Source organism: Lissotriton helveticus, chromosome 12 (genome assembly GCF_964261635.1).
Source record: "Lissotriton helveticus chromosome 12, aLisHel1.1, whole genome shotgun sequence".
Lineage (NCBI taxonomy): Eukaryota > Metazoa > Chordata > Amphibia > Caudata > Salamandridae > Lissotriton > Lissotriton helveticus.
In genome coordinates this window covers 603682818-603698504 of record NC_136073.1, presented here as the reverse complement: position 1 = coordinate 603698504, position 15687 = coordinate 603682818, and the positions used below count along the sequence as shown (strand labels likewise).

At 46.3% G+C, this 15687-nt stretch overlaps 1 protein-coding gene across 1 annotated transcript in view; it reads left to right on the top strand.

Annotated features, from left to right (window-relative positions):
* LOC144799679 (coxsackievirus and adenovirus receptor homolog) overlaps positions 1–15687 on the top strand; it is a 316427-nt gene that overhangs the window by 281157 nt on the left and 19583 nt on the right. The window contains exons 5-6 of the mRNA XM_078671161.1: positions 8206–8328; positions 10276–10414. Of these exons, the coding sequence (XP_078527287.1) occupies positions 8206–8328; positions 10276–10414 (262 nt within the window). The remainder of the gene's footprint in view (positions 1–8205; positions 8329–10275; positions 10415–15687) is intronic.

Sequence of the window (15687 nt, the reverse complement as noted above, 5' to 3'; positions counted from 1 at the left end):
CCGCATTAGAAGCATTTTGGGGACCTGGTGAAAACTTCTGGTCATTTGCTTTCTGATCCCCAATCTTTTGGTCTTGCTTCTTCTGATCACCACCTTGGTTCTGGGTTTTCTGCCTCACCCTGGTTCTGACCCATTTGTCCGCCTACTTTCCCAATTCTTGGGGAGAGGTCAGATCAGAGTCAATCAGGTGTTGGTGCAACAAATGGTTCTGACAATTATTAAGTATTTGTTCTCTCATGATCAAATTATACAATCCAGTATAGTCCTTTACTTTACTGCCCAGCAACCAGCCTCCCAGAGCCTTAGTGGCACAATCTACAAAGTCAGTCCAGTCCTGAGTCTGTGTCTTCTGGGTGTCTCTGAACAGCAACCTATACTGTTCAGTGGTTAAGCCAAACCCATCAATCAGAGCACTCTTCAGGACAGTGTAGTTGTCAGCATCCTCATCACTAACTGTGAGGAGCTTGTCACTTCCTTTTTCTGAAAAGGAGAGCCATAAGATTACGGCCCACTGACTTTGAGGTACCTGCTGTACTTTGCAAGCCCTCTCCAAAGCAGTTATCCACTTGTGGATGTAATCCCCACTGTTGTAGGGAGGGACAATCTTATTTAGGTTTTTATGGTCATAAGACCTCTCTCTATCCTTAGGGATAATGCTACCACCAGTGGGTTCTAACCCACTTAACTCTTGCTCTCTGGCAAGAGCTAGTCTCTCTTTGGCTAGGGCAAGTTCTTGCCTCTCAATCCTCAGATTGACTTCTTTCATTCTGGCCTGGTCCTCTCTCCACTGAGGGAAAGTCATTCTCCTCTGAGCAGAGGCATCAAACCGTATTGAGACATTAGAATGGTTAGATTCCCTGGACAGGGATCTCCTCCTTCTGGCCTCAGGGTTAAGCCTGCTTGGAGGTCTGAAGTGGGCTAAGTCCTCTCCAGCCCCATGCACGCTTAGGTTGACCTGGTTAAGTACTCATACTTGGGCCTGGTCCTCATCCTTTTCAGCATCCTCATCCACTTCACTATCATCATTTAGATGGAGGACAGGGGAATCTTCTGCTGAGGGCTGACCCTCTTCTACACTACCTGAAGGACCTTGGTTAGATGCTTTCTTGGCATCATACTCTTTAATTATTTCTATCAGGTGCTTAAGGGTAGGGTTTGAACCCTGTTTTAACTTCCTAGTTGTACACATGTGTCTCAACTCATGGAAGGTAAGGGTATCATATCTGGAAGCTATCCTGAAAGGAGCTACCTCCACTGGGAGAGATCCACTTGGTTCTGCTCTTAGAGACATGATCAAGTGAGGTGTGGTGTATGCACCTATCTACACTAAGTGTTATCTACTAAACCTCTCTAGGAGTTTTAGTCAGGGTGTGCTAGGCCCTTTACTCTACAACAACTAAGTTCAGTAGAACTTAAGTATTTAAGACTTGATTTATATGTAGCTCTAGGTACCTTGATGTGATCTTTCAAATGATATTTCAAGATTATATGGTAAAACAATCAGCGAGCTCTTATCCCAACCGCTGCACACCAATGTGAGAAGTTGGCCTGGTATATGATGTTCACTATTCTAGTGAGCACCTTGCACCAGTCCAAATAACCCTTATGGTGATGGTTGTAAAGTCAACCTTATAGACCAGCTATCCTAGTGGTAGCATGGACAAAGCAGTCTTAGGCTAATACTTCAGAAAGCATGTGGAGCCAATTGTTTTACCAATTATAATCCCTTGAATACCAAATGAAAGGACACCACACAAGGCATATATCAAATATATATGTATTTATTACTAACACAACCCCTCTGCATTCTTTATGAGGTCACAGTTCGAGATACAGCACAAGGTACTCAATAAGCATAATATAAGTTGCACAAATACAATTCTGCCATAGGGACCTCACGAACCATATACTAAAGAAGTGGTATAAGAACCACTTCAGGAAAGGTGAGTAGGCCTAGGGCCTAGGAAATCACTGGGGCTACATGGATCAACCAAAGGATTGGAAGTGGGAGACCCACAGGATGCGTGTGCAGTGTCTAAACACACACGTGAGTTACCATAGAGAATCAATGGGAATGTAAAAGTTACAAAGTAGTTGATTTCGGACACTTCCGGGTGGACTACGGGAAAACCCAGTTAAACTAGGACACTTGGATAGTTGTCACCCAAGGGAGCACCGGAGTACTCGAGTCACCTCACCCAGGGAAGCCGGGTGCATAGGTGTTCTTTCGTGTCGGGTTTCGACGATCAATCCTATGGAGAGCTGCAAGAAAGTGCTGCAGGCGACCAGGAGGAAGATGTCCGGATGGATCCAAGGGTGGATCGGAGCAGTGAAGAACCTGAAAGCAGAGGGAACAGAGTCTGGGTCACTAGCCAGTGACCAGGAAGGTACCAGGACGGAACCAGGTGATGTCGAGATGCAATCAGGTGAGGATGTGAAGATTGTCTCTGCAGCCATGTGGACCAGGAGGTGTCGACAACAACCAGGAGCTGGCTACGGACTGTACCACAAAGGATCTCGCTGTTGGCGGTATCGGTATGCGGATTGGACCCAACAAGTCTTGGCAAAGGCAACCCACGCAGGAAGGGAAGATCGGCTTCTGTTCAGACCAGCAAGGTCTGGGGAGCGTCCCCTTTACAGGAAAGCAGGAGCAAGCCCAAAGCAACCAGGCAAGCAGTGTTGTTTCAAAAGGATGTCTTCAGGAGGGCCACTAGCCAACGGGCTAGCAACCGCGAAGACGCGTCGAGGAGAAATGCAGGCGCAGGCCCCACGCTGCACTCGTGGAGTGTGGAGGGCTGAGCTTCGGTGCACTTACTGCTCGGGGTTGGGGCTTCTCAAACCCCATTGCACAATTTCGAGGTTGCCTCAGAAGCTGCACAGTTAGCAAAAATCAGGTACTGCAGGGTGTCCAGTCCCACGTCTCTCGTGTCCGCCACGGGTCTCAGCTTTGCTGTGGATGTGGGTCAGAGTCAGAGAAGTCGGGAAGTCCAGAGGCTGCTTTGCTAAGTCTTTGGGGTCTAGCTGGAGCGTCGACAAAGCAAACCGGCAAGTTACTGGTGGTGCCTGTTTGCACAGGGTGGACACTCCTTGACAACAAGGGAGATGTCTTCAGTCTTCCAGTCGAAATGGAACGTCGAAGGTCCAAGAGTTTGTTTCAGAGTTTCTTTCTAGGATAAATCCAAAGTCTATAGACTCAGCTCCTATCTTTATACCAAATCAAGGGTCTGGATTACCTGCTAGGTCCCTCCTGTGGCTGGACCCTGGGAAGGGGGTGGTTACACCCCTTTCCCTTTGTCCAGTTTTGTGCCAGAGCTGGGGCTGAGTGCCCCAGCAACTGGTTTGAACCGGGCTATGCGTGGAGCACCTTGTGTGACCCAGGCAGTGTCTCATTTCTTTCAACCCACCCTGCCCCAATACACTAAAGTCTGTCTGGGGAGGTGCTCGCACCTCCCAAGGCAGGAAACCTATTGTCCAGGCCTCCCCTGCCGGAGTTTCGTCCAGCAGCAGGAGGTCACACTCGTGTCTGTGGCAGCAGCATCCATTTTGTGATGCTGAGGCTCTGTTTAACTTTAACCGGGTAAAGCTACAACTACATGTCTTCTCCCTCTAGAAGGGTAGAATGCTACCCCCGTCGCCAGAACTGGCGGGGGGGGAAGTATTCCAAAGCATATGACACCTTCCACGACATGTTTTGATAAAGCCAAACCAAAGTTAGCAATAACCGCGAGGATCATAATGCACTTAAGAGTATATGCTTAAGAGTATATGGTATGGCTATATCATAGAACAGCTCTAAGGACATGGTTCCGAAAGCTGCAGACAGGCTCAGCCAGGCAAGGATCCAAAACTCTACACTTCCTATTGTACAGTAGCATTATTAAACATGGATGCGAAACTCTACACCAAAATGCTGGCCAATCACTTAAAACCCCAGCTGCCTTGTTTGGTGGACCCTGACCAAGTGAGCTTTGTAAAGCATAGGCAGGGCTCTGACAACGTTCGGACTCTTGCCTATACCTCCCTCTAAGCCAAGAAGGCCTTTGATAGGGTGAGCTGGGACTTCCTGAGAGCAGTGATAAGCCCTACATGGTCAGCAGAATCACGGCCTCTTATGTGGCACCCACTGCGATCATTCAGGTGAATGGCCAAAGGGCCCACTCTTTCCCTCTGTCTGGGAGCACATGGCCTGCTGTTTGCCCTAGCGCTGGTGCCATTGGCTATCCACCTCAGGCAGTCCCAGGCTATCAAGGGCATCCCTTATGAGAGCAATATTATAAAATCTTTTTTTATGCTGATGACCTCCTCCTTCCTCTGAACTAGCCAGACACCTCTTTCCCCGCAAAGGTCCCCAAGCATAGAGTGTCCAGACACAGGATTAACCTGGCTGAGTCACAAGCGGTTAAGTTAACAATCACACAGCAGCACCTGCAACACCTGCAGACACTGGCTCCTTTCCATAGGTTGCCATAACTAGGCCTTACTACCACCAACTCCCTCGCCACATGGACGTGCGTTAATTGGCCCCGCTACCGTAAAGCGATCCTAGAAGACTTTTGGTGGTGGAGACCACTCCAGATCTGGGTCACGTCAATGTGGTAAAAAGGAACACTCTTTCTCCACCTCTTTCATTCACTGCCTACCCCTATTGCCACAGAGTATATTAAACAGTTACTAGGAGATCTCCAATCTTTCATTTGAAAAAGGAAGCGCCCCTGCATCTCAAACGCCCTTCTCAGGCTTCCTAGGAGTTGGGGAGGACTCGCCTACCCCAATATCCAAGACTAGGACTGGGCTGCCCACCTGCACTTTATTTTGTGTGTGGGTGGTGAGAGGAAGTGATAAACACTGGGTACACATGGATCAAGTTGTGTCCTGTAGACTGCTGTTATACTTGGCCTGGCTCCAAAAGCAGCTTCGCCCGCAGCGTTTATATAATCAGCCGACGACTACAGTTCTGGAGATATGGGACAAATTAGCTACTGGGAGGGGCCTGACCATATTCCCCTCTCCAAGTACCCCTATTATTTCAAACCCTGACTTCACAGTCACTTTTCCCCGGGGCTCCTTTTCAGACTGGACCGGGGGTGAATGCAGAATCTTAAAGAACCAGTCTGAGGGACCGACTATCAAATCATTTGACTAATGCAAAGTTACCTTTTGCCTTCCCCACATGACCCACCATCAATACATTCAATTGCATCACTTGGCATTGCATCCCTCTAATACCCTTGCGGCCACTCGCCCCCTCACACTTTTTGAAATGCTGGCACGTAGCTTTGAGGGCAACCGGGGCTTGTCTCCAAGACATATGATGTCTTACAACAATCCTGCATTTTACCCCACCCCCTATAACAGTGGAGATGGACTCCTGACAATAATAATAGGACTCGCCATGGGTTGAAATCACCGAAACACACAGAAGTATCCCCTAACAGCAAACATCCTACAAGATAATGCAACAATGGTACTATACCTTGCTCACTTTGGTTTTACTATACCTATGCCCCCTTGCAATCCTTCTGCCCTGCAACGCCAGCCTTGTGCAGGAGATGCGGAGCACAGCTAGGTGACTTCCATCACATATGGTGGGCATGACCACCTATTGCCATTTTTTAGAAGGAGATTCTAAGCCATATAAAAGGTACTGTGGGCTACCCGATAAAGGCAGATTATTATACAATAATTCTGGGTATCTGTCCAATGGCGTTGGAAGCAATGACCCACACTGACTGATATTGTATCCAACAGATGACAGGTGCAGCAAAGCAGCTCATAGCACGAGCCTCGACATCTTCCTCTGCCCCCTCTGTAGCATCTTGGTTCACGAATCTCCAGGATACCATAGCAATGGAGCACTTGACTCAAATTGTTCTTTTTGGACAAAACGTTTCTGTGTCTCTAGACATCGCTTATTGATTACTTGTCCCAGGGCGGCCTTAGGCATGTGCAAGCTGTGGACCTGCACAGGGCCACCAAACCCAAGGGGCCGCCACGCCAATATATATCCTTAATATAATAATCCTCTGAGGATGGATACATATTTGCGTGGTGGCCCCAGTGGCAGGGATTTGGCGGCCTCCGGCTCTGTTCCACTTCCAAACACCCTGACCCCCTTCCTGAGCTCCTGGGGGCTCCGCCCCACCCGGACCCCCTCTTCTGGGGCCCCCTACCTACGCTTCCTGCCCAGGGCCGCCATGAGCCTAGAGCCGCCCCTGCTTGTCCCGCCTAGAATATCTATGCTTCCAACCACACAAGCTTCACGCCCTCCACTTGATTGATTAGATTGGGTAGAATGGAGCGCACTATCGCTCCCTCCACCAATGGGCCACACTTGTGGGGACACACCGCACTTTGGGGCACCCCCCCTTCCTCCCTTTAGCTATTCTGGTATTACAGCTATACAGCTGGTGACTTTTTCTTCCCCTCTCTTTCTAAGTTCTCCTGTTACTTTGATGACCTTTACGTTCAGGCTCAGAGGATGAGCGAAAAGCACTACATCCCCTCCCTGGGGTTCTCTTGGTCCAGACACAGACTGGAATACAGAGGCCCCTAACCCCGCTCTCGGGTGGAGGAAGCTTTGTTGAGCATGTACTTCCTTGCTTTTCACACTGCTACACCACAGGCCTCTCAGGGCAACGATCTAGCTTTAACAGCAGTCACCTTCTGGATACACTTGTTTAGCTAGCCCTCTGATGTGGTTCTTCAGTGTTCATGAGTGTATTGCGTATGACAAAGGTGCCTCTTATTTTGCCCTTGTAATTTACTTTGAATTGATGTAATGCTACAACGCCAATTCAATAAAACAGGGTTTGAGCAAAAACAACTTACTACAGTCACTCCCAGAGCCGCTTGTCCTACACCACATCATCTGGTAGCACTTTCCTTATTGGCATTCACGAAAGCCTACCTAACATCAAGTTGTTCAAAGGAATGCAGCGTTTCTTTTCTTTGATATGACTCTCACACCTCTAAATAAATGAGGGATGGTGATGAGGGATGAAGGATGAGGAGTGAAGAGTGAGGGTGTCCTAAAATGGATGCTGAAAATATGGGATCAATGGAGTAAAGATAATATTTCAATGTATACGTCTCATGCTTTGTGCCCTGAAATAGCCCACATATGCCGGCCTATTTGTCATTGCACAGAAAATCCGCACACTCTGCATGGTCCTTTATTGTTTGGAAAATTGCCTTTGCTCATCCCTTGTGAGGTGCTACTTATTCTGTTCTAGGTTTTCCTTTGGAAGCGTTTTATTGCTCATCACCCTTCATATGCAAAGAGGAGGATTGCAATTGCAGCTGTCTCCACCTCTTTCATATTGGTAGGGTATTCTCCTTATCTTAGTACTGTGCAACCATAGACACTTCTAAGCACCCCTGTGCATTTTCAGGCCTGCCTTTTCGATTATTCTGTATATAGAGCCTTCAATCTCGATCCCCTCCTCAATTCCACCCTCAGACTGATCCTTGAATGGTGGTCACCATTCTTCTCCTGTGAGAAGCCCAGGTCATTCTGCATCTATTAACGACTTGCCTGGGAAACCATGACTAGGTGGGTTCACACATCATACTGGTCTGCGTTGTTCTCGGTATTGATATATTGTCATTCACCTTTTACATGTACTTTGGGTAGCATGTGCGCTGCTATGGCATGTATGCTGCCCACCACTGTTCTTGTTTTTGGTTGTTTCTGCAGCTCCATGCTTGGTTTTTGTCATCTATAACTCCAGGCACCTGGCAGTGTTGCCATTACTGCCTGAACACGATTGCAAGGAAAGTTGGATCAAGTAGCATGAAGTGAAATAACACATTTTATGAAAATTCGCATTATTACTCAACATTTTCACAATACATATTTGGTCAGTATCTGGCTGGAAAGTTGAAGCTTAGTGCATAACACATATTCGTCTGCTGGAACCAATCTGCAGCAGGCTAAAATCCAGCAATATTTCAGGAAACTTTGCCTGCGTACAAAAAATTGCTATGGCCTAACATTTATATATTTGTATTTATACACAAAACACTACTAATCAACAGAGTTAGTCGTTAGATAACACAGAAAGAGTGGCTCCTATGTTATGTCTCAGTTTCAATGTTATTCTGGAAACAACACTTTGATGAGACCCTGTGACAGCAAAGGTAACTTAAGAATGATACATGTCAATATCTCCTCCCAAGGCTGTTATACATCTCTTTCCTTTTCAGGGAGCTTGAACGGTGATCTTCTCATCCGCAACCTCTCCCAAGCTCTCACCGGGACCTACAGGTGTACGGTGTGGAACAAAGTGGGCCTCGATCAATGCACCGTCGCACTATCCGCCCCTCAAGGTGAGCCTCAGATATGCGATATAGAACAGACGGGGCGAAGTCCACCTATATTTGATTCAGAATCAGAATCAGAAAGTTTTATTTGCATAATTAATTAAAATGATTACAAAATTTACATCATAAAATTACAATACAAAGTTTAACAAACTGCAGTTATGTCTCTCTATATTTGATTCATTTTACCGTTTTAGCATTGGGATTGTCTGACATATGCATGTATAACTTTATGTTTTAGGCTGATATTTTATCAGCTTTGTTCATTGATCTCATTGGTAATTATGCAACATATGGATCTGGAAGTGGGAAACATTTACCAGTTCACAATATTGCTTCCTGACAGACTGCTCAAATTGGAAGTATTTCTTTGTTTATAGTGAACTCAACCAATAGACTGTTCGGAAAGAAAAGGAGTAAATCTGTCCCAGCAGTAGTACTGCTACAAACGGGTGCCAATTAACTACTTTGGGAAGTCCCAACCAAAGCATTCCCAATAACTGCACAAGGGAAGCTGCATATTGTGCACGTCGCTAGGAATACTGCTGGAATTTGGTGATCCGTTCCCCGGGCACCCCTTTCAGCGGTGAATCATTATGCATAGGATACAATTACGCCCTAGGGATGCAAAACTCAATGTGCAATTGCAAATTTTTTTCTACATTTTTTTCTCTACTGATGAAGCTTTTTCTACTCTAGAAAACCCCTTCCGCTACATCCCCTTCAAGTTTGGCAAGGACCAGTTCCTCTTCTCAACCTGGAAGGGACATTGCTGCAATCCTTTGCAGTAAACCTCCAACCATTTAAATTGTGAGAAGTGGCTAATTTAGGAGTTCTGAATGACCAAAAACTAACATGTTTGTGGTGATTGGTCATTCACAAAACCTATACTGCCAACCATGCTTTGTTCGACCCGCTCCCCAACCCCAATGTGGGGTTTACTGCTATGTAATTATAAAAGTTGTGGCATAAAACCCAGTTATAAGCCCATTTACATCTATCCTTTCTTCTTGGTCTAATTTCTCTGTCATCCTCCTGAACAGGAGACCCTCACTGAGGAAGACTCCTGCTATCTTGATTTAAGAGAAAACGTACTGCTGGACTACAATTCTGGTCCTCAGCCTCCCACGTCAGCTTGATTCAGGTGCTGCATAAAAATTCTCTGTGTGATTACACAGCATATATATAAGCAAGGCCTCTTAATTGGGGCACTACGCCATTTTAACATTCTGGCTGATTTAGATAACAGTTTAGGAAGATATGAATAACAAGTTCGAATGTAGAACCAGAAGCAGCTATGTTCCTTCTCCCGTCTCTCTTTATCTCTTTCATCCATCCATTATCTGTCTCTGTCCTTCTCTCATTCTTTTTTCTCTCCGTGTCGCTTTCTCTCTCTCTCCCTCTTCCTCTCTCACTCCCTCTTCCTCTCTCTCTCTCTCTCTCTCTCTCTCTCTCACTCTCTCACTCTCTCGCTTTCTCTCTCTCTTTTACTGCTGATGCCTCCACTCTACCTGCTGCGATTAACTCAGAAGAGCTGGAGAAAGTGACAGAGGCACCAGAACCGGTTGACTGGCCCAGGGCCTTCAAAAAACAGCCTCCCGAAATGCATAATGAGAACAAAGGCATTAGCCATTTTTCAGAGCACTTATGGTATAACCATTTGTTTTCTAATTTTAAATGTAAATGAAATACATTTTCCCCCCTCTAATTTTTTTAAGCTTCTAAGATTCACATTTAGAAAATTGGGGTTTTTGACCCACAAGGTTAAAACTCTGATGGGAGAAATTGGGATATTCCTGAGGAAATCACTTAAACATAAAGTGATATGATTCCTCCAAGCACATAGTCTTTGAATTTAATAAAGCTTTAGTTAAAAAATCTTGGTAAGATCATTGTTAGTCTTTGGAGGCAAAAGGATTCTGACACAATGTTTCATTGGTCTTCTCGTAACAGAGGTGAATCGCGCGGGAATCATCGCGGGAGCTGTCATCGGAGCCCTCCTCCTGCTGCTCCTTCTCCTCCTACTGATCTGGTGTTGTATTTGCTGCTGCAACAAGAGGCGCTATGAGAAGGAGCTGGCCAATGATATCAGGTGAGGAAAGGGCCCATAAGCAGTCCTGATAACACCGCTGGGCGATATTATGGTGAGCATGAAAATTTGGCACTGTGAAAAAGAGCAAGGTCCAAACACTAAAAAATAAGGTATTCCCTTCTTCACCAGGACAGGTATACTACAGAGCAGCAGGGAAAACTCTACTGGTACCACCCCAACATCATGCCTCAACCCCATTGTAAATGTAATTGTAATTGCATTGATATAGCTCTTCCTACCCCTGATGACCCTTCGAAGCTCATTTCGGCGAGCAGCACGCTACTCTGGAACGCAAGCAGAATTAGTGCTGAATTAGTATAAGGAAATATAAAGAGGGAGGGTCTAAAAAGTGTTTATTTGGAGATCATAGCAGCAGAAGGAGGTAGGGACGAGGAGAGGAGAAGGGAGTCAGAGGGAAGGAAGGATTATTTGGGGGATCTGAATAGAAAAGGAGATTTGAGATGATGAAAAGAGGGGATAGATGAGGGAAGAGTCTAGAAAGGGTTATTTTGGGGCTCATAGTAGGAGAATGAGGTTTGGGATGAGATAGAGAGTGGAGGTAGAGGATATATTGAGAGAGGTGTAGGGTGAGAAATAGAGTTGAGCATTGAAGAGAGTAGTAAATTGAGATTTTAGTTGATTCGGAGTGTGCAGGTAAAGGACATATTGAGACAGGTATAGGGTGAGATATAGAGTAGTGCATTGGAGATGCTGAATTAGGAATAAAGTAATAAATATAAAGGTACATAAGTACATGGAAGGTATATATGTATACGTTCAGTAATATATTTAGATTTCAGTTATGTATAATAAACTCAGACTTTTCAAGTGTTGCTGTACTTTAACCCCATGGCTGCTCAGCATATTCCCCTGCTGTGCTGAGAAATCTGAAATCCCACACAAGATGACGAGCTGGGCTCGTCATGAGCGTGTGAGGAGGCTACTTCATGACGAGCCCAGCTCGTCATGAGTGTGGAAGGGGTTAAGCTAATTTATTTGTTTCCATTTTGTTTTTACTTCAATAGTGAAGCACTTGCAGATGAATAGTTATGATACAAATGTACTTATTTATGCATAGAATAATATAACCATAAGTAATAGGTCAATTTGTTAGGAATAACTAACAAATATCTATATATTTATAAACATGACTATTATACATATTTATACAAAGGAATACACATATCTAAGTACACATATATAATCCAAGTAACTGCTTATATAAACAGGGAAATGCTGCATATTTATGTTTGAGGATGGTGGTTATGTGAGGAAGAGCCAAGAAGTCTCGAGTAGTCTTCTGAAGATAAGGTAGTTATCCTTCTTATGTCTGGGGGTAAAGAGTTGCACAGTTTGTCTGCTTGAACAGAGAAAGATGTGCCACCTATGATTTTTTTCTTGTAAGGTGGGATTTTGAGGCCATGTGCAAATCTAGAGCGGAGGTGCCTTTGTTGAATGTATTTGGTGATTTTGTTCCTGCTGAAGAGGAGCAGGCATGTACCATGAATCGCTTTGTGAGTTATATAAAGCAGCTTGAATCTGGATCTTCTGGCAATCGAAGCCAATATAGGGCCTTCAAGGCAGGGGAAATGTGGGCTTGTGGTATTATTTGTAAGAGTAGACTGGCAGCATAGTTCAAAATCCGTTGTAGTATTTTCATAGTCATTAAAGATGATCAGTAATCGAGTTTAGACAGAACAAGAGAGATAGTAGCCTGGACCTTGTGTGAAAATCCCAGGTGGGGAAAAATGTGCCACAGAGTTTTTATAGTAATGAAGCTTGATCTTGCTAGTTTGTCCACTTGGGCAGTGATTGATAGCTTGGTGTCCATGGTAGTTCCGAGGGTTCTTACTTCCTTAAATACCTTAGGCAGTGTTTCCAGATCGTCAGGCCAGGCCGTGAGTAGGTCGTAGTTTTTCCACTAACCACATGTGAGTATTTCCGTTTTGGAGGCATTCAGTCATCCACTGATCCATGGCTCTGAGGAAACTGAAAAATTGTGAGTTTTCACCATCGTTAAGGCTTTCCAGTTTAAGAAGTATTTGTGTGTCATCTGTCAAGCAAAATGGTGCAGTTGTCAAGTTCAGTGTATCATGTGTCTCCACCATAGAGGCGAAATGTTTCGTAACCTGAATTTGGACCCATTGAATGAACTGCAGATGCAAAACCATCACAAGAGGGTAAAAGATGAGAGACTCAAGTGAAGGGATATGGAAAAAAACCTCTAAATAGAGCAGACAAATTAGGATCATCTATTTACAGGAGCTGTGGAGTGAGGGGTGCAACGTTGGGAGCGAAACAAGAAATTATAGCAAAGAAAAAAATAATGACAGAGAGTGAGAGTGGTAGGAAATGGAAGGGATAATAAGAGAGAATGAGAAAAATAAAGAAAGAGTAAACCGTTGAAAGGTACAGCAAGTGGATAAAAAGTAGGAGGAGAAAGGACACAGAAATGCAGAGAGGCTTATGGAGGGTTAATAAATAGGCCGAAGGGAGGAATTGAGGGTGATCAAGGATAAGAGGATGAAAGAAGTGAGATTAAGATAAAAGGATGATATTAAAGAGTTTCGAAGAAGAGGGTACTGATGGATGATCCTAAGGGCTTCCATCTGGGGATATCCAGTGGTTGCAGCTAAAACACTTCATTTGCTTTAGTGCCTCTCAATCAATCAGCAGGGCTTGTAAAGCACGGCTTGTACCCCGGGGGTCTCCTGGCGCTGTGAGCGAGCATCGATCGGAGAGAAGTTGAGGTCGAAAAGTCAGGTCTTCAGCTGCTTCCTGAAATCCTTCTGAGAAGGGGAGGTGTGCAGGTGGAGGTCGTTCCCGTACTTGGTGGCAAGGTAGGAGAAGGAGCGGCCCCTGCATGCGTGGGACGTGGGCTAAGGGCTAAGACGTGGGCTAAGGCAAAGGTGGAGTAGTGGAGCTTTCTGGTCAGTTGGTGGATGGTCAGGTGGATGTTGATGTAAGTGGGCCCGGTATTATGGAGGGCTTTGTAGGCATGAATGAGGAGCTTGAAGAGGCATATTTCCTCAATGGGGAGCCAGTGGAGAACCCTGCGGTGAGGAGTGACGCTGGATCTTGTGGGGAGGTTGTGGATGAGTGTCTCTGCCCAGTTCTCGACTGTTTGGAGGAGGTTAAGGAGTTGTTTGGTGGCTGCGGCATAGATAGCATTCCCGTAGTCGAGTCAGCTGGAGATGAGCACCTGGGTTAAAGTCTTCCTGGTTGAGATGGGGATTCAGTGGAAGAGCTTGCAGAGCATGCTGAGGGTGTGAAAGCAGGCAGCGGCGACAGAGTTGATCTGTTGTTTCATGGTGAGGTGGGAGCCCGGGACAGTCCTGTCTGCTACCTCCAACCTGCAGCGGTTGGGCTGGGAGGGGTTTGATCGAGTAAAAAACAAACAAAACCACTTACCTCCTGACCGTCCGCAGCTACCACCACTGGTTGGCCTCCACCAGCCTTGCTCGAGGCAGCCTCTCATCCGGTTTCGCCTCCCATTTCTCCTCTTACTTTTTATGCACTTCTTTATTCCTCCCGCCTCTCACGTTCCTTCTATAAAATAAATTGCCGCTCTCTCACTCTTTTCCCACCAAGCATTGAGAACAAAGACATGATCGGATCACTACTCCTGGGACTCATGAGCAACACCTAAACGCTTCTTGCATAGATCAACATCAAAATTCAGCACCCTTCCAACCACAAACTACCTCGTAGACTTGATTGTTGCTGCTCTTCGGTGCCTTGTAAGGGTATAAAGCGCTACATTAATGCAATCACAACTAGGCTTGTTTGCTCTTCGCCCCTTTCTCTCGGTACTCGCTTTGAAGTGCATGTTCATCCCCCTTCACACTTCCTGGTTCCTTTCCCTTCAGTTTTAATTTCCCTTTCAGTTTATTTTCCCTTTCTGTCTCATTAACTGTCCTTCATTTACTGCCCCCCTCGTGTCCCCATTGCTCTTTCTCCCACCTTCATTCAGCTTTATGTTCTATTTGTCTGTCGTTTCTTAACCCATATCTATCTCCTTATATATATTTCTAAATTTGGTCATTATATGTATTATGATTGTATATCATTTTTCTTGGTTGCTGTCCCTGTTTGTCCATTCAGTCTATTCACAGCTTCTCTGACGTCAGCACTCTTCTCTTCATTCCTTCGCTCTTCTCTCAACACCTCCCCCTTTCATGTTCTCACCCTCCTCTTCTCTCCCCCATCTCTCGTCACCCTTACCCTCCCCCCAGTGGTGTAGCTAGCTCTTTGGCCAACCGTCACGCCACCTGTGTGTTGCCGCCCGCAGCCACCATGTAGAGCGCGGGGGAGGGGCAGTGCTGCCCCCAAAACTTGTGATGCCCGGGCGGACCAACCCCCCCTTGCTACGCCTCTGCCCTCCCCTATTCCTTACTTCCTGCCTCTTGTCCTTGCATGTTGTCCTTCAACGCCTTCACCCATTCTCCTCCCATGGTATTTTCGCAATTTCACACTACTTGATGGTCTACCTGCTTTTCCCTCATCTCCGGTCTCAATACCTTCGAGCTTCTCTCCTTCCCCACTCCTTTCCGCTTCCTTTCTTCTGCTTTTCTACCTTATCCTGTCTTTACCCCCTGCCCCCCCTTGGCCCACAGCTCTTCTCTCTCCTCTGGGATTCTGCTGCACTGTTCTCCTCGGCCTGGGGCCCACAGCTCTTCTGCAGCCTGAATGGCAGAGACAAGCAATATCAGCATGCATAGTGCGATGCCCCTGTCTGGAGATGCTGTTCACTGCTGCAATCAAAACTTGCCCATGGAAGGCCCTAGAGCATGCAGCTTCGCCATGACAGCGGAAGCACCTAGCGGCACTTCAGTCCATGGAGAATGTGTTATACAGGTATTAAAGCAACAATATCCGAAAGCCTTACCTATCCTTCTGGCGCAGGCAGGCAGCTGCTGGCGCGTGCTCTTGAGGCCCAAGATGGCACCGTCACAGGCAGATCTGTGGCACACCAGGGAGGGACCCAGGCTAGACAAGGCAGTGATGGCTCTAGGTCAGGATCAGCAGGCCAGCCGCTTTTCTGCTTCTGCATGTCACCATGAGCAGGAGGAGATGCACTGTCTCTGACAGACCTGACACGATGCAGCCTGAAGGGGATGTGGGGAGAGAGAGTGGGTCGCACAAAATGGCACCTCCTGCGTCCTCTTCTTTGGAGAAGTAGGAACCAGGGCTCCCCACAGTGCAACGTTGTGATTGGTCTGAGCACCGGGACACAGCGCTCAGCCAGGGGCTGTAGGGGTGGGCATGTTCTA